Source organism: Amphiprion ocellaris, chromosome 23, assembly GCF_022539595.1.
Source record: "Amphiprion ocellaris isolate individual 3 ecotype Okinawa chromosome 23, ASM2253959v1, whole genome shotgun sequence".
Taxonomy (NCBI): domain Eukaryota; kingdom Metazoa; phylum Chordata; class Actinopteri; family Pomacentridae; genus Amphiprion; species Amphiprion ocellaris.
In genome coordinates, this window is record NC_072788.1 from 14,574,814 (window position 1) to 14,589,948 (window position 15,135).

The 15,135-nt window shown below is 41.1% G+C and overlaps 1 protein-coding gene across 2 annotated transcripts in view; it reads right to left on the reverse strand.

Moving 5' to 3' along the window:
• Positions 1–842: 842 nt before the first annotated feature.
• The window catches only part of tesk1b (testis associated actin remodelling kinase 1b), a 48,341-nt gene continuing 34,048 nt past the window's right edge, over positions 843–15,135 (reverse strand). For both annotated transcript variants that reach the window (XM_035947449.2, XM_023268643.3), the window contains 7 exons: positions 14,985–15,131; positions 13,347–13,429; positions 7,844–7,934; positions 6,240–6,323; positions 5,102–5,188; positions 2,836–2,932; positions 843–2,749 (listed from right to left, as the gene is read on the reverse strand). In XM_035947449.2, coding sequence (XP_035803342.1) covers positions 1,653–2,749; positions 2,836–2,932; positions 5,102–5,188; positions 6,240–6,323; positions 7,844–7,934; positions 13,347–13,429; positions 14,985–15,131 — 1,686 coding nt within the window. In that variant the 3' untranslated portion in view covers positions 843–1,652. The remainder of the gene's footprint in view (positions 2,750–2,835; positions 2,933–5,101; positions 5,189–6,239; positions 6,324–7,843; positions 7,935–13,346; positions 13,430–14,984; positions 15,132–15,135) is intronic.

A 15,135-nucleotide genomic window follows, 5' to 3' on the forward strand; every position in this document is an offset into this window, starting at 1 on the left:
ATTTTTATCAAGACTATATTGAAAAACAGGCTCCAATTGCTGGGTCAACTTAGAAAAGCTGATCACTGAAACACCTGAGACTTCCAATAAGCCCAAATACATAAACATGGTTATAAAATGAGCTGTGAACATCAGAACTTTGTCAGATTAGCACCTATGAGCTGTGTCTATCTGCATATTTGTATCATCGATCCACATGAAAAAGAATTACCAGAGGAAATGAAAAACAAGCCACAGTATCTCTAGTCGGAGCCGTTGCAGCTATTCGGTTCAAATGACGCCACAGACGGAGCACTACTTCCACAAATTAGCTCTGAAAAGCAAACGGGAAAGTGCATCAGTTAGTCAATCAAAAGGTTTCTGTGACAGTTCAGACATGTGCATAACATGAGCCTCTATAGATGAGAAACACTGCTAGCTCCTTGGCACAAAACTTTCAAAAATAAACTTTCCTAAAGAACACAAAAAACAAACACTGGGAGCACTTTCTTTAGTTAGATAGACAAAGATAAATTTGTTGTTGACATCAAAGTAATATTGCACAGCAGTATATTCACGTCTGTTGTTTACCGTATATATATTAAAACTGAGGTTTTGCTGCTCCTTGTTTCATGAAACTCTTTTTCTGTATTGGGAAATCTGATTTAAGAAGATATGAAGAAATAAAAAGTGACTTCGACTTTTTGGTCTTTTGTGAAAAAAGGACAAAAATACATACAAGAGGGCTCATAGGGTAGAAAATAGGACAAGAAAATGTGAGTAGAGATGAGGGGAAAAAGCGAATCCTTCTCCTTCAACCAGCAGACGTGGCTAAAAAGAAGTAAATGCATATGAGAAGAACATCGGTTCATTCTATCTTTTTATTCAATGCCTCTTTAAATAATAAGAATCTGTACATCTCTTAAGCAGGTCTTTGACCATTCATTCCCAAATATAATGATAAACAGTTTCCTTATTAACAGTAATACAGTTGAAGTGCTTAACCAGGCAACCAGAAGGTCAACAGAGATCATACAGCAACAGAAATAGTCTTAAGAACAGTGTACAGCACACTCTCTCTGACACACACACACACACACACACACTCAGCCTCTCACACACTCACACATTAAACACACACACCTCAGCAGTGCACCATACACCTCTCGATAATTAAAGACATTAAAGCAAAACTGCCTGTTCATTCAGCACCAAACATCAAAAAATCATTGCAACAGTTTTAATACTAAGCTTAACATTCCTCATTTCAGCATCATCATCATCAGTCATAAGAATCTTTACAACCGCAAATATACAGGACCTAACCGACCGGGCCTCAAACTGGAGTGTTTACATGCTGATCAGTTCTGGACGCTGCCGATCATCAGTCGGATCTATACAGGCACAGTGACGCCCTCAGTCCAGCAGAGGGCGACACGAGTCAATTCACCAGCACAGTTCTAGTCCCACAGCCCTCATGGAGAAAGTCAAAGTATTTTAGTAAACCAACACTCAGAGCCTCCTGTGCACCAAAAAACATGTGTCTGGAAAATCAGAGGGTATTGCTGCGTTAAAATCTGTGCAAATCTTAAGAGGACCCGCATCATTTCCAGGGAAGACGACCAGGACCACGTCTGCTCTGCGTGTTTTTGGTGTTCAGGAGCCGTTGGGGTTTATGTCTGAGCTCCTGGCAACGCAAGTCCCGGCTCCAGGCTGGTGGTGGTGGTCGTGGGGGTGGGTGAGGGCGGCAGGCCCTTGGTTCCCGAACAGAGCAGCCCGTGGGAGGCTGCGTGGTCCCCGTTCAAGTTCTTGTAGGGGTTTCTGCGCGGTGGAGCTCTCAGACACATAGAGGGGAAGCGAAAGCCAGCCAGGCAGCAGCCGGGGCAGGAGATCACCTCCTCCTGGTCCAGAGAGTGTCCGCTGCCGGAGCCGAACGGGGAGGAGCCGGCGGGGTCGCTGGGGGTGGAGTGGTAGCCGTTGTTGTTGGTCGTGGTGGGAGCGCTGGTGGCAGCACTCCAGCCCAGGGGACGACTCACCACCACATTATTGTTGTCCAAATTGGAGAGGGGCGGCAGGCAGGGAGGCCCGTTAGAAATGGCTGAACCCCAGCCGTTAGAAGGGGCAGGGTTGGAGGGTTGGAGGGGAGTGGAGGAGTGAGAGGGAGGAGGGGAGAGTTTAGAAGGTGAGGACATGCTGTCTTGTGTATCGGGGGAGCTGGTACAGTCCATAGGCTCCTCCTCCTGCTCCTTCTCTTGGTCCAGCAACAGCGGCTCCAGAGACGGAGGAAGACCTGAATCCTCTCCCTGCTGAGCCTCCTTCTCCCCCAGAAGACTCGCCTCCTCACTCGCTCCGTTCATGTCGTTGTGTACGGTGTCCACCTCAGACTGTGAGTCCTCCTCGGTGAGGACAGTGTTGGGTGCTGTTGTGAGGTGTGGAGGAGGCGTGCAGGGCAGCGAGTGGCAGCGCCGGTGTCTCCTGGGCACGTCGGCGGCATCAGCATCGGATGCCGAGGCGTCATCGCAGTCTGGCGGAGGAGGCAGCGTGAAGGTCAGGGAGATGACCGACTTGCTTGGAGTGTCAAACAGCTTTATTTTTCCCCCTTTGAGGTCCTCCCTCTGGGAGAAGGGGTTGACCCGAGCAGGCGGTGCCAAGGTAACAGAAGGTGAAGAGTCTGGAGGATGGAGCATGTCAGATTTGCTGCGGGAGAGGCGAGGATCTGTCAAGAGGCAGAAGGATCGCCTTCGCAGGGGCCCGATAGCTGGAGAAACAGCTTTAAAGAAAAATGAAAGAAGAATGAGTTCATTTACAGAAGCTTATATCGGTCTCATCTCATGTGGTGCCTGTGAAATGTTCCACCTTTAAATGTTGGTTCATCCTTCTGTTTCCTCTCAGCTTGTTTCCTCTCCAGCTCTGCTACGATTTGGGAGAAAGATGGACGGAGCTTTGCATTCATCTGGCAGCAAAGAGAAACAGACAAGGGAGATTAAAACACAGGGAACAAAAGCAAATCAGAAAAGAGGAGACAGTCACTGGAAAAAACTGATCTATTATTAAAAAGGATAAGACGAGTGCAGTGCTCCACATACAGAAACTAAAGAGCTATCAGGAGCTTTCCTAGTGGTTTTTTTCTTCTTTTTTTGGCATTTATACAAAAGTTATAGAAACAGTCAAGAACTGCTCTGTTAAAACATGAAAGGATCAAATGTCCAATGATGCAGGAATCTTTGGTATCTGGTCTGAGGCAACATCTCTGTATTCATTCTATTATTCTCATTCTACTTATTCACACTAGCAGTTTAGACACATGATCCTGTATATTTGAACAGTACTTGTGTGCAAAAATTAAAAGTTCAGACAGAACGAATGAGGTTTCAACAATCTGAGTTACACAAATGAAAGGTTTTTTAGTAACAACAAAAAACAGCTTTATGCTGTTATTCCTCCACAGAAACTCACTGTAGAAACACTTCAGGAGAACAAAGAGTGAATTATATATTAAACCGGCTGTAAGAAATCTACCTACTTTGATAAACTCAGCCTGCCGAAGACTAATTTTAGCTTCAGGAATACATTTTTATAGAACAAGGACGATCTCTACCATTAGAAGCACGTCAGGAGTGAATCGTGTACGAACAGGAGGAAAAATGAGAGAAATGCAAAACCTGTTTTGACTTGAATATTGTTTTAAGACAGACTTGAAAAACTGCACACCTATGTGAGTGACTGGTTTAAGACGGATACATCTTTTAAAGGTTACATCAATCATCAACAACACACCTAAAAAACATTATGGAAAGTTGTCAGAATGCCAGCGATTTACTCATCTGTTACATTTAACTCCCTGCATAAAAGGAGACAGTGAAAACTGTATTTAATCGTCCTCCTCCATGCAATTAACTTTCCGCTGCTTACACTTGAACTTACATTAAAACTAGACAGGTTTAAAGGACATGTTATCTTAAAAAAGAAGAGACCAAATTGACAATTTGTTTTTAAAACTACGAACTGTAAAAACAGAAACATGCTTCAGATGTTCTACTTTCCAACAATCATTGAGCTCTCCATAAGCGACACGTTAACTTAAGCAAATCTAACATTACAATTCTGATACTACATCAAAACTGATATGTTTGGTGTGACCAGATTTTGTAAAAAAATACAAAAAAAAATTCTGCACTCTTTGGTGCAACGATGAAGCCATTAGTGACTCAGCTGCAAACAGCACCCACATGATAAAAACTCAATGACTTTTTTGGTAGGGATGTCCAATATTGGATTTTTTGCCAAAAACCGATATGCCGATGTTGTCCAACTCTCATTTTCTGATATCAACCGATACATGTGAGCTTGGAAATAATTCCAAACCACAGACATATTGTTAGTCAGGCACAGCAAGCTTGTTCTGCAGCCACACTTCTTGTTTACACGCTTTATGACGCAGTTTGATGATGTGATCGTTTGCGTGCTGGAAAATGCTGGCAAAATCCAGGCATTTAATCCGTTTTCACGATAGGCAAAAAAAACTATAACGATATTGACCGATATTACATTTCTATGCCGATATCGAGCCGATAATATCAGTGGGTCGATATTATCAGACATTCCTACCGTGTGGTAGAACTGCAGGCTGCGTTTACAGAGCAGATAGTGTGGAAACTAATTCAAAATGTAAGAAATAAAGTATCTATAGCATGCAGTCACCTTTCCCCCAGTGTTGCTAACATCTGAGGCTCTTGGAAAAATGTTTTACATGTTGACCTCAAGTTTTTTCAATGTTTTTGTAAAATAAATTATAGAAGAAATTTCCTTTTTTATATTTTATTATTTTAATGCATTATCTTTGAGCCACATTATAGAATAGACATTACTGAGTTCTCTCTAATTCTAATCGTGTTATTTTCAAAGAGCTGCAGGAGTTTATACTGCAGCGAAAAATGCCCAGAAACTGCACAACTGAAAAATTTCCTCAGATTTTTTTATGATTGAATCAGCAACAATGGATCAGAGAGAGGAAGAAAAAAAAAACATCTAAATCAGACGGTGTGTGTGTGTGTGTGTGTGTGTGTGTGTGTGTGTGTGTGTGTGTGTGTGTGTGTGTGTGTGTGTGTGTCAGGTTTCTTACATTACAGCAAGCGATGGCCAGTTCCAGGAAGTCAGAAGGACAATCTCCCACCATCTGCTGGAAGGTCTCCACATCCAGACCGAAGTCCTGGATGGAAACAAGTCACATATCACATCGTTCATGACTGTTTGGGCTTTTATCTAAACGTTAAAGAACCGTTAGCCATTACTACCAGTTGACAGCTTCAGCTGCTGTACAGTTTTACAACCACAAGGGGGAGAAACACTCCTATGAAAGATGCAAATGTTTTAAATACGCACTGCTGCTGTGTCCTAAATATAGGCCACATACTAATTAATTAAGACAGAAATGTTTTATTCTGTATGCCGTTACTAAAAACTAAAATGTGTGCATACATATATAGACAGGTGTAAATTAAACTACAAGGAAAAACACAGCTACATGTTAGTTTTAACATTTGTTGTGTGTTTTTGTGAGGTCTGCAGAGTTTTTCACCACCATCTGTCATTTCATTTTTTGTTTTTTGCAGCTCCTCTGATCCATCCGTGCATTGCATTGTGGGACAACAATGAACATATTCATGATCCACGCTAATTGCTATAAATGCACTAAGTTTTGCTGCATTTCAAGTGTGAATGTTTCATAATCTTTCTATAAAACTACGTATTTAATGAGTGAATGGGCGACGCATTGTCTGTGAAGTGAGCAGATAGACACACAGCTCACACTCAGTATTTTGGATGCTACTTCAGCAGTTATTTTGGAAGCATTCAACTTACACAAGATAAGAGAGTCAGCTTCCTGTTTGTCTGAGATGACAACCAGCAGATTTCAAAATGATCTACCAACCATTTAACATATTTTCAAAATTATCTCTGGCATGGTGCAACTGTCGCTTTAAAGTAAAAGTCATTTGACAAAGCTGCTTGCACAAGAGTTGTGCGCAGGAGGAACGTTTGACATACTGACAGACTTGAAGCAGTAAAGTAAGACAGGATCTGTCCTGAAGAAGACATTACCATCAGTAATGGATAAATTATAAGCTTTTTTTTCACCCCACACAGGTCAAAACATTACATAATGGAGGCTTAATTAAATGATAGGTGTGATGATGAGTACGTGATGATAAGAGAACAGGGTAAATGCTTGACTGTGATGACAATGTTGTCATTGGTACCTCAGTGCGTGGCAGGATGTCAGGATCAGCCTGTATCCTCGCAATAATCTCACACAAGATGATCCCGTATGCAAACACATCCACCTGCAGAGACAGGACGATGAGTCGATCAATGAGACAAGGCAAGGCATCATCTATAGATTGCATTTACATGTTGATCCAAAGTGCTCAGATAGTGAAATTAGATTGTTATAAATTGACCTAAAAAGTTCAAATATTAAACAACAAAGGGCACAGATTAGAGCCTGACGGATTCATGTGCTAGCATAATTGCACAAGGGTTTTCTAATCATCAATTAGCCTTTCAACACCATTAGTTAACACAATGCAGCATTAGAACACAGGAGTGATGGTTGCTGGAAATGTTCCTCTGTACCCCTATGGAGATATTCCATTAAAAATCAGCTGTTTCCCACTAGAATAGTCATTTACCACATTAACAATGTCTAGATTGGATTTATGATTAATTTAATGTTATCTTCATTGAAAAAAACTGCTTTTCTTTCAAAAATAAGTGACCCTGAACTTTTAAATGATAACGTATGCTTAGGTTATATTGAAAAGGTGATATGATGGAGTCATTGTTCATTAACTTCCCAGGTATTTGCTCCATAAATTAGTCAGTTTGTGGAATAAATTAAGATGAAACTCAGGTGTGCACCACCATCTGCTCAGCTGGGATTCAGTCTGCTACATGTGCTGCAGACAGTAAGGAGAAGACTGTAAACTATGAAATCAGAGCTGCTCTGTTCAACAAACTACGTGACAACACCGTTTCTAAGTTACCCCAAGCATCGTTTTCTGTACTATGCTCTGTAAAAGAACTTTGCCATATCAGCACATATTAGATAACATGTAGTTCACTACAGATATATTTGTGAGAAGCAAATACTGGCTGATAACATCAGGAAAATAATATCAGTAAGGCTCTAGATAAGATCAGATAAAACAGAGAGCTATATGTGGTTTATAATTTTACATGGATGAGACTATTTTACCACTCTAATGGTGGAGTTGAATCCATTTTTAAATTCATGATTAAATGTCATGAAACTGCGGTCTTAAATTCTCTTGACTAAAAAGTGAAGCATTGGAATTACATAAATTTTGCAATTGGTTAAATCAGTTTCCCTCTCTATTCTAGGCTACCATTGCAGAAGTTTTATTACCAGTTTATTTGACTGCAGACACGAAGGTCTAAATATCTGATTATTTATAATATGTGGATTCAAATTAGACTTGATGCGATATATATATATATATATATTCTGGATCTAGTTTATGCTGATTTAGTTTCTTGTAAACCCAGACAAACTTAAAAACGCAACGAAGAAAATAGAACCTGTACTTAAATGCAACCCTAACAGTCAATCAGGTTTTCCACCAAGTTATGCAGAAAATACTGTTCAGCCAGGCCAAGAAGAACATCCATTACATAACCAAAGTTCTTTTCGTGACGGATTTATTAAATTTTTAATGCTTTACGTCACCGCCTGCTCTCCTGGGTTATTTTACCAGCTTTCATCACACCCAGTGTGGACCTTGAACTCTTGCAACAATGTGCAGCTGAAGGGGAGTGAATGAAGAACGCGATCCGTCACTACCTTCTCATTATACACCTCTCCTCGCAGCACCTCCGGAGCCATCCAGTAGGGGGAGCCGACGACGGCCAGCGGCTTCTGGTCTTCCTCCTCACTGCCGAAAGAGAAACAGAAGGATTCATGTCAACAACTCATTCAAAGCAAATCTCTCAGATGTATTCACCAGTCAAAGTCTAAAATCTCTAAGTTGAATCTGGTTAATTTCTCTCGTCTCATTACAAACCATCACAGGTTAGAACAACAATATGATGAATGGGACTAGATGAAGGTGAAGAACTGAGTTTTTATAATGGCAACAACAACAGATTAGTGGTTGGTGGCCTGAAAGAAAAGGATTTAATTTAATACCGAATAAAGCGTCCATCCGAATAGATTTCATTTCATTCGTCCTGGTTTTGAGGTTTTCTCTTCATCCAACTGAATTAAAGGTGAGCATCAGTTAACCTGTGGTGCCCTTTAAATTAATTTTAAAAAGTGGTTGGAATACAGGAGAGTTTGCTTGAAAAACACACCACACCCGAGAATAAAATAAAGGCAAATCAATACATATGTTAAGAGATCAATCGACTGTCAGAAAGCTTTCATTATCAATTAATAGTTAATTAATGATGGAAAAATGCAAATATTATCTGGTTCTAGCTTGCCAAAGATGACAGTTTGCTGCATGTCAATTAAAATATGTATTCTGTTGGTCAAAATAAGTAATCTGGGGAGATTCTGAGGTTTCAGGGGAAGCAAACTGCCATTTTTCCCCACATTAAATAGCTAAAAAAAATATATATATAAAAAATTAAATATGAATGAACGAGTAATCGACACAAATTGGGGGAAGTAGTGATGCTTTAAATTCACGTTTTCAGCCAGGTGTGAAATCACTTAACAATCGAATTAGGACTCATTAACACATCCCTGTTCTAAATATGCATCTGACGCAGGACTGTGCATCTAAATCTACCAGTAGAGAAGCTTCTTCAGTCTGATGCGTGTAAAATGTAAAAAAACTAACAGTTACTTGTTGAAATTATTTTGACGAAGTAACTTTTAAGCACAGTAACTTCTCTAGATCAAGCTCAAACATTTAATATGTCACCACAGTCTTTAGGAAATCGTGATGGGCATTTAGAATTTTGGCATTAATTGTAAATCAATAGTTAAAACGGTTGTTAGTTGCAGTGATATTGCAATGTATTTGGTTAAACAGCTACATGGAAGACACAGACGTTGGTGCCTCAGAGCAAAAAAAGTCCCCAATGCAAAGTCACAACAGTGATGCAATGGACAATAATGGCATTTATTTAATTTTAGTTTCCACTCAGCAGCCTGCGACGTGTTCGAGACCGACCAAGATCACAATTAGGTAAATGCTGGGACAAGAAGAGCGAAGCATCACGCTCCATTTCATTAACGCAGAGCCCAATCAGGAGGTATTATGAGGTGAAACTTGGCCCTGTCGCTGTGTTTATGTGCACTTCCTCTGTGTCTAAGAAACCACAGTGTTGTTCGGTTATGTGGAGATATCGTTGTGCAATTTGAGCTGAATAAAAAAGGAAGGAACACAAGAATGTGCAAGGACGACGTGCTTGCACACATGCCTGCAAACACACACACACACACACACACACACACACACACACACACACACACACACATACAGACACAGACACACAGACACACACACGCACACACACGCACACACCCTGCTGGCAGATACTTCCTCTCTGTGCTATTTCCATCTGCTACTGTGGGCTATGATATTGCAAAAAATACAGGCAGGCCAGCGATGGCAGAGGGAGGAATGACGAGACGGTCAGCGCTCCCAACGTAAACACCGTTAGCAGACTGACAGAAAAGTGACCGAACACAGAAGGCACAGACAGAAAAAACTGAAAACTCAGACATGAAAGGAAACAACTGAGAAGTGACATGAGAAAACAATGACATAAAAGACCGGAGTGACTTGTTATGAGGAGGACAGCAGAGATCCAGTAAAGCAGAGAGAGCAAAAGGAGGAGGACTGGAATAGTTTGACCTTATTTGGAGTGCTTTTCCTAAACCCCCGTCATCTCCTCTCCTTCCTTCATGCCACAAGCACAGTGGTAGCACTCCAACACACACACCGGGGAGCGCTAGTCAACATCATCTATTCTCCGTTAGCGCTCCGCTGCAGGATGCAACGGTGTTTGAGCAGAATAGAAAGCAAACACGGCCCTGAAGATGACGGAAACACAATCCACCGGCTGCTATTGAAGCCGAGCGTGGAGCAAACAGAGGCGTCATGTTTGATAGGCGCAGGTATGCGAAAGCAAACAACGTTCAGCTGGAAGTCTCGCATTCGTGCAATAGCCTTGGATTTCACTAGATGGTGACATATTCTAGAGCTCATCTCATACTTGTTGACAGGTTTAGTGAAGAAGCATGAAAACCACCCAAGCTCCAAGCTGCCACCCCCCTCCGACAGTGACGCACAATTGTGTAAACACAAAAGGTGGCTGGACACACACAGAAAATGGGAGGCCAGGTTACAGTGGCAGCTGTCTCTTCTCAGCAAGAGTCGTGTTTTCCTAAATGACTGCAGACAGAAGGGGAGGACTGGGACTAATGGGAGCTGATGTGTGGGCAGGAGCCTCCGACGTGTTGCTGCTTTGAGGTCAACCTCCACATCTCTAACTGCAACTCAACTCATGTTTTACTTTGAGATGCTTATGGAGGAATAATTTCCATAAAGAGGACAGATTTGACACATGCTTTAATGCAGAACAAGTGGGTTTGCATTTCGTCAGATATGCCTATGGGTGTTTTTCCAAGAGTTAGATGAGAAAATTAGTACTGATATGATGCCTGTGTGTAAAAATATACAGCGACAAATGGTGTTCAGGTTGGATTAGCATGAGGACTCTACATAGAAGATAATGGCAGACAGGCAAACATGAGTAAATAACACCTTTTTAAGCTGCAAAATGCTGTTTTATTTTGTGTTAGTGTACAAATTAAAAGAAGAAGATGTTGCACGTTGATTGGTGTGCTGTAAAGGTGCTGGTAGCACATTTTTTATTTCTCTCTACCAGAGAATAACTTCAAGGTTTTGTTCTTTTTTTTTTTTTTTTTTAACATGTTATCATGTTCATATGGTGCTTTCTAATATGCTGTAAAAGATCTGATAAGGAAATGCTGAGCATTCCATCCTTGAAACTGCAGTGTACTCTCAAAAACAGATTCAAACTTCTGGGGTTTTAAACGCAAAAAATCCCCCAAAGGAACCAAACCTTTTAACTGGCAGAGTGGAGTTTCTATATCCTTATTTCACCACCAAGGAACCAAGGTGGAGTTATGTGACAGCATTGGTTTATCCGTCTGTCTCTCTGTTCGCAACATTACTCAAAAATGGAAGAATGGATTTGGATGAAATTTTCAGGGAAGGTCAGAAATGATACAAGGACCAGCTGAGTAGATTTTGACAGACTTATAGTCTGGATCCACTTATTTGTTAAACATTTCTGTATCATTGCGAGATAGCGTCACAGCATCACTATAACTATGACAACAAGTGAACACTACATCAGCTGCCTGCTGAGGATCACATGATTGTGATCCTACTAAAAATCCACCGCTGTGGACATACTGGGACTTATCTGTCAGAAATGATACTAGCAACAATTGATTTAATTGTGGGGGTGTTTCTGAGTCCCACCAATTCCCATCACCTGCTACATATTTAGGTCACGTGATTCAATATCTGTACATAACGTACACATACATAACACATGCCTGTGCTCAGCTCAAGGTCATTTTGTTTGTGGGTACATCTACATTAAAGGGCCACATTCTATGTTGCCATGATTTTTGATCATCAATAACTAATAAACAAATGCTGCATTTCCCAAAAAATATGCTGCATTTCTGACAATGCCATATGGGGGAATGAACAGCGTCGGCAGAGTACTGCGCTTTTCTTGCTCTTTTTTGGAATCAGTTTGCACAGGTAATACAGAATCACTCCAGTTTAACAACTTGTTATTATGTAGCACAGAGCAGGTTTACAGTTTTTGATTAGACTTGTAGGTGAGCTGGCGTGCTTTAGCTGCAGTGAATAGGGAACAATGTAGAGTTACATCTAGGCCATTTTATGTCAAAATTATTTTCATGGAAAAAAAACTGAATATACAGGGTGGGCTGAAAGTAGGATTACAGTTGTTTCAAGTTTTAGATCCAGTATTCCATATCCCTCATTCACATTTTGGAAATGTTCTTAAGCTATTCATTCCAATTTTGGTTTTGATTTTATGTTTTCTTTTTTGTTTTTTACAGGGATTGTGAGCAATGGCAAACAAATTAAATCAGGAACAAAGAAAGTGGATACTAAAGCAGTATTGGAAGTGTGAAAATGCCGAGCAGGTGCGTACATCATGGCAAGGAGCCTTTAAACACCCTCTGCCCTCAATAAAATGTTTATTAAAAATGTAAAGTGTAAGTCTGCTTTTGGCCCACCTTGTATAATTTTGATTGATAGGAGAATTTTCAAGGGGTTGAATCAGACCAGACAGGGACTTTAATAAACTTTATTGGAATATATTTTTATCTCAAGGCTGTAAGTATTAAATAATTTCAGCTATAACTACTAATAATTATTGTAACTACAGATTCTAGATTTCAAAAAGAGGGACCATTGTTGGGTTGAATAAACTATTCTGTCACATTCTGCTTACAAAATGTTTTTTTCAAGTTCTTCGGCTGTTTAGATCACTCAAGTTTTCAAAATTGGAGACAGTGGTTAATAGAAACACTTTGGTTCTACTTTAGTAAAATTCTCAATGCAGGACTTTTTCCCCCCTCATTGCAATGGAGCATTTTCCCCCTATTGTGGTATTTCTATTTTTTGCTCAGTGAAAGAACTGGATCATCCACCATTTCAGGAGACATGATGTCAGCGGAGAAGCAGCTGCAGAAAATAAAATAATAATAAAAAGAAACACATCTGAGGCCTGCTGGTCGTTTATAGGCGTACAGTGCAGACCGGCGGTGAATAAAACACGCCACATAAATGTCACGAAACACAGCTGCAAACACAGAGGGAAAGACACAATGCCACGGCGGCCACACAGAGGTGAGTCTGCGGTGTGCAGTGAAAGCCCAGTTTAAATATTGACACCACCGCCAGGCTGCCGTCTGTCCTCCTTCCCTACCGTCGAAATGACGCCTTGACAGTATTAATAATTGTCCTACAGAGAGCAAAGGGGGTTAACCACAACATTTGGAAAGCAGGCGGCGTGTGTCTGCATACTTCGGAAAAACCGGACTGCACTGCGGTGTGATTAATAGTCTCATTCTGTGTGCGACTGTGTCTCGTGAACGCCGCCGAGAGAAAAAGAGGAAATTGTGGGAAATATTTCTGAACACACGGAGATACAGCATGAAGAATAAACAGGACAGAGAAACATGAAGGAATGTGATTTATTGACTTATCTAATCAGAGTGCTGATAGACGGTTTGATAAATGAACTCGACTGACCTGTAATCTGGGATTTTCTCTGCCAGACCAAAGTCTCCCACCACGGCGGAGCAAATGCTGCCCTCCCAGCGCACCAGGCAGTTCTGTACAGGGGTTAGAGGTCACACACATCATTTCATTACTGCTGCTGTGAGCGCGTTTGCATCGCTTTCTTTACAGCTACATGTGCTCCTCTGCGTGTGCTTCCACAGCGATGTCAGATTTTATAGCGCACAGCCTTTTATTTGCTATAAAGCACTTTTAGACGACCATGTTGAAGCAGTTAGCTCATTTTTGATTGCCCCTTAGCCACTGGATGCTATTTGTTCCACTGTGGGATTTTAAGAGCGTCTATGGTAGAATAATTTCACACTCAGAATTCAGGATAAAATTGTGCACCGTGTAGTAAATGGAAAGTGATATTGGACACGTTTCTGCTTCTGTGATGTAGAATGTGGACACACTGATGTTGGAGGTTTTTCTTGGCTCAGACTGACCTCTGTGTGGACTTTATTGTATTACTGCGTTCAGATTGATCCCAGTGTGAGCTCTTCGGTATGACTCACCCGTCCTACGCACTGTGTGACTCAGATTATTATCAGTTTATTCTAGAGACAGTAAAATACGGGCCAAAATATCGATCCATATAAGGCTGGATTACTAACAGGGCTGCTTATCTGAAGGATCCTCTGGGGAACTGAAGAGTCCAGGTTAAAAGTTTGGCAATTATTCTGGTGTGAATTAAAGATTAGGTTGTCTTCCAACACTACATAACAATTTAAAATGATAAAAATGTGATTATGATTACATTATGGCTTGTTTTGTATGATTACACTGCAAGTAAAGTGAAATAAAATGCGCCTAACCAAGTTACAACAACAATTACCAATCCCTAGCTAATTTATACTTGATGCACAGAAAGTAGGTGACTATAGGCGTCACTAGGAGTCTGTAGTGTATGAAGTTTGCCTATTTACCTTTACTAATCCTTCTGACTGTGCAGCATTTACATCTGCCCTAGATACTTGTCAGGAGGAGCAAGCAAGTCAAAAACCAGCTGTCATTTAATGTTTCCGGGAGCTGCTGTACTTTAGACTTGAACTGTACTGATGTGACCCACAGACAGGTGACAAATTAAAGGAAAAAAACAACATTAAGCATCTTAGGATGGTGTTGGCCACCACATGATCTCTTCAAGTTTCTGGAACTCTACTAGAGGGATAAACAGCATTCTTCTAAAAAGATATTCCCTCATTTGGAATTTTGATGATGGAAGTGGAGAACGCTGTCAAACACATCAGTCCAAACTCTCTCAGAGGTGTTCAGTTGGGTTGATATCTGATGACTGAAGACCACAGAATGAGATTCACAACCATTCAGTGCCTTAATGATGGGGATGGAGTCCACTCCCATCGGGATAGAAAAGTTTTATCACAGGATAAAGAACAACTCTGAATTGATTTTCAAGGGTTTTTTCCTTTAATTTTCTTTACCTAGTTGTCACGTGTCATGGAGTATTCATATCACAGGTGACTGCAGTTTAATGTGCATCTGTGCGTGCTGTATACGTATCTGGCCCTGAGTAGGATCAGTCTGATGTTCACTGATGTGTGTGCACTGTACGTGGGCAGCAAGGCGTGTGTGTTTGTGTGTTGTCACCTTGGAGGTGAGGTCCCTGTGGAAGATGCCCTTGCTGTGCAGGTACTTGAGTCCCTGGGCGATGTCCAGAGCCAGGCTGAGCCGCACACTCCACGACAGGTAGACGTCACTGCCCAACAGCTGCTCCAAGTTACCGCCATTGATGTACTGG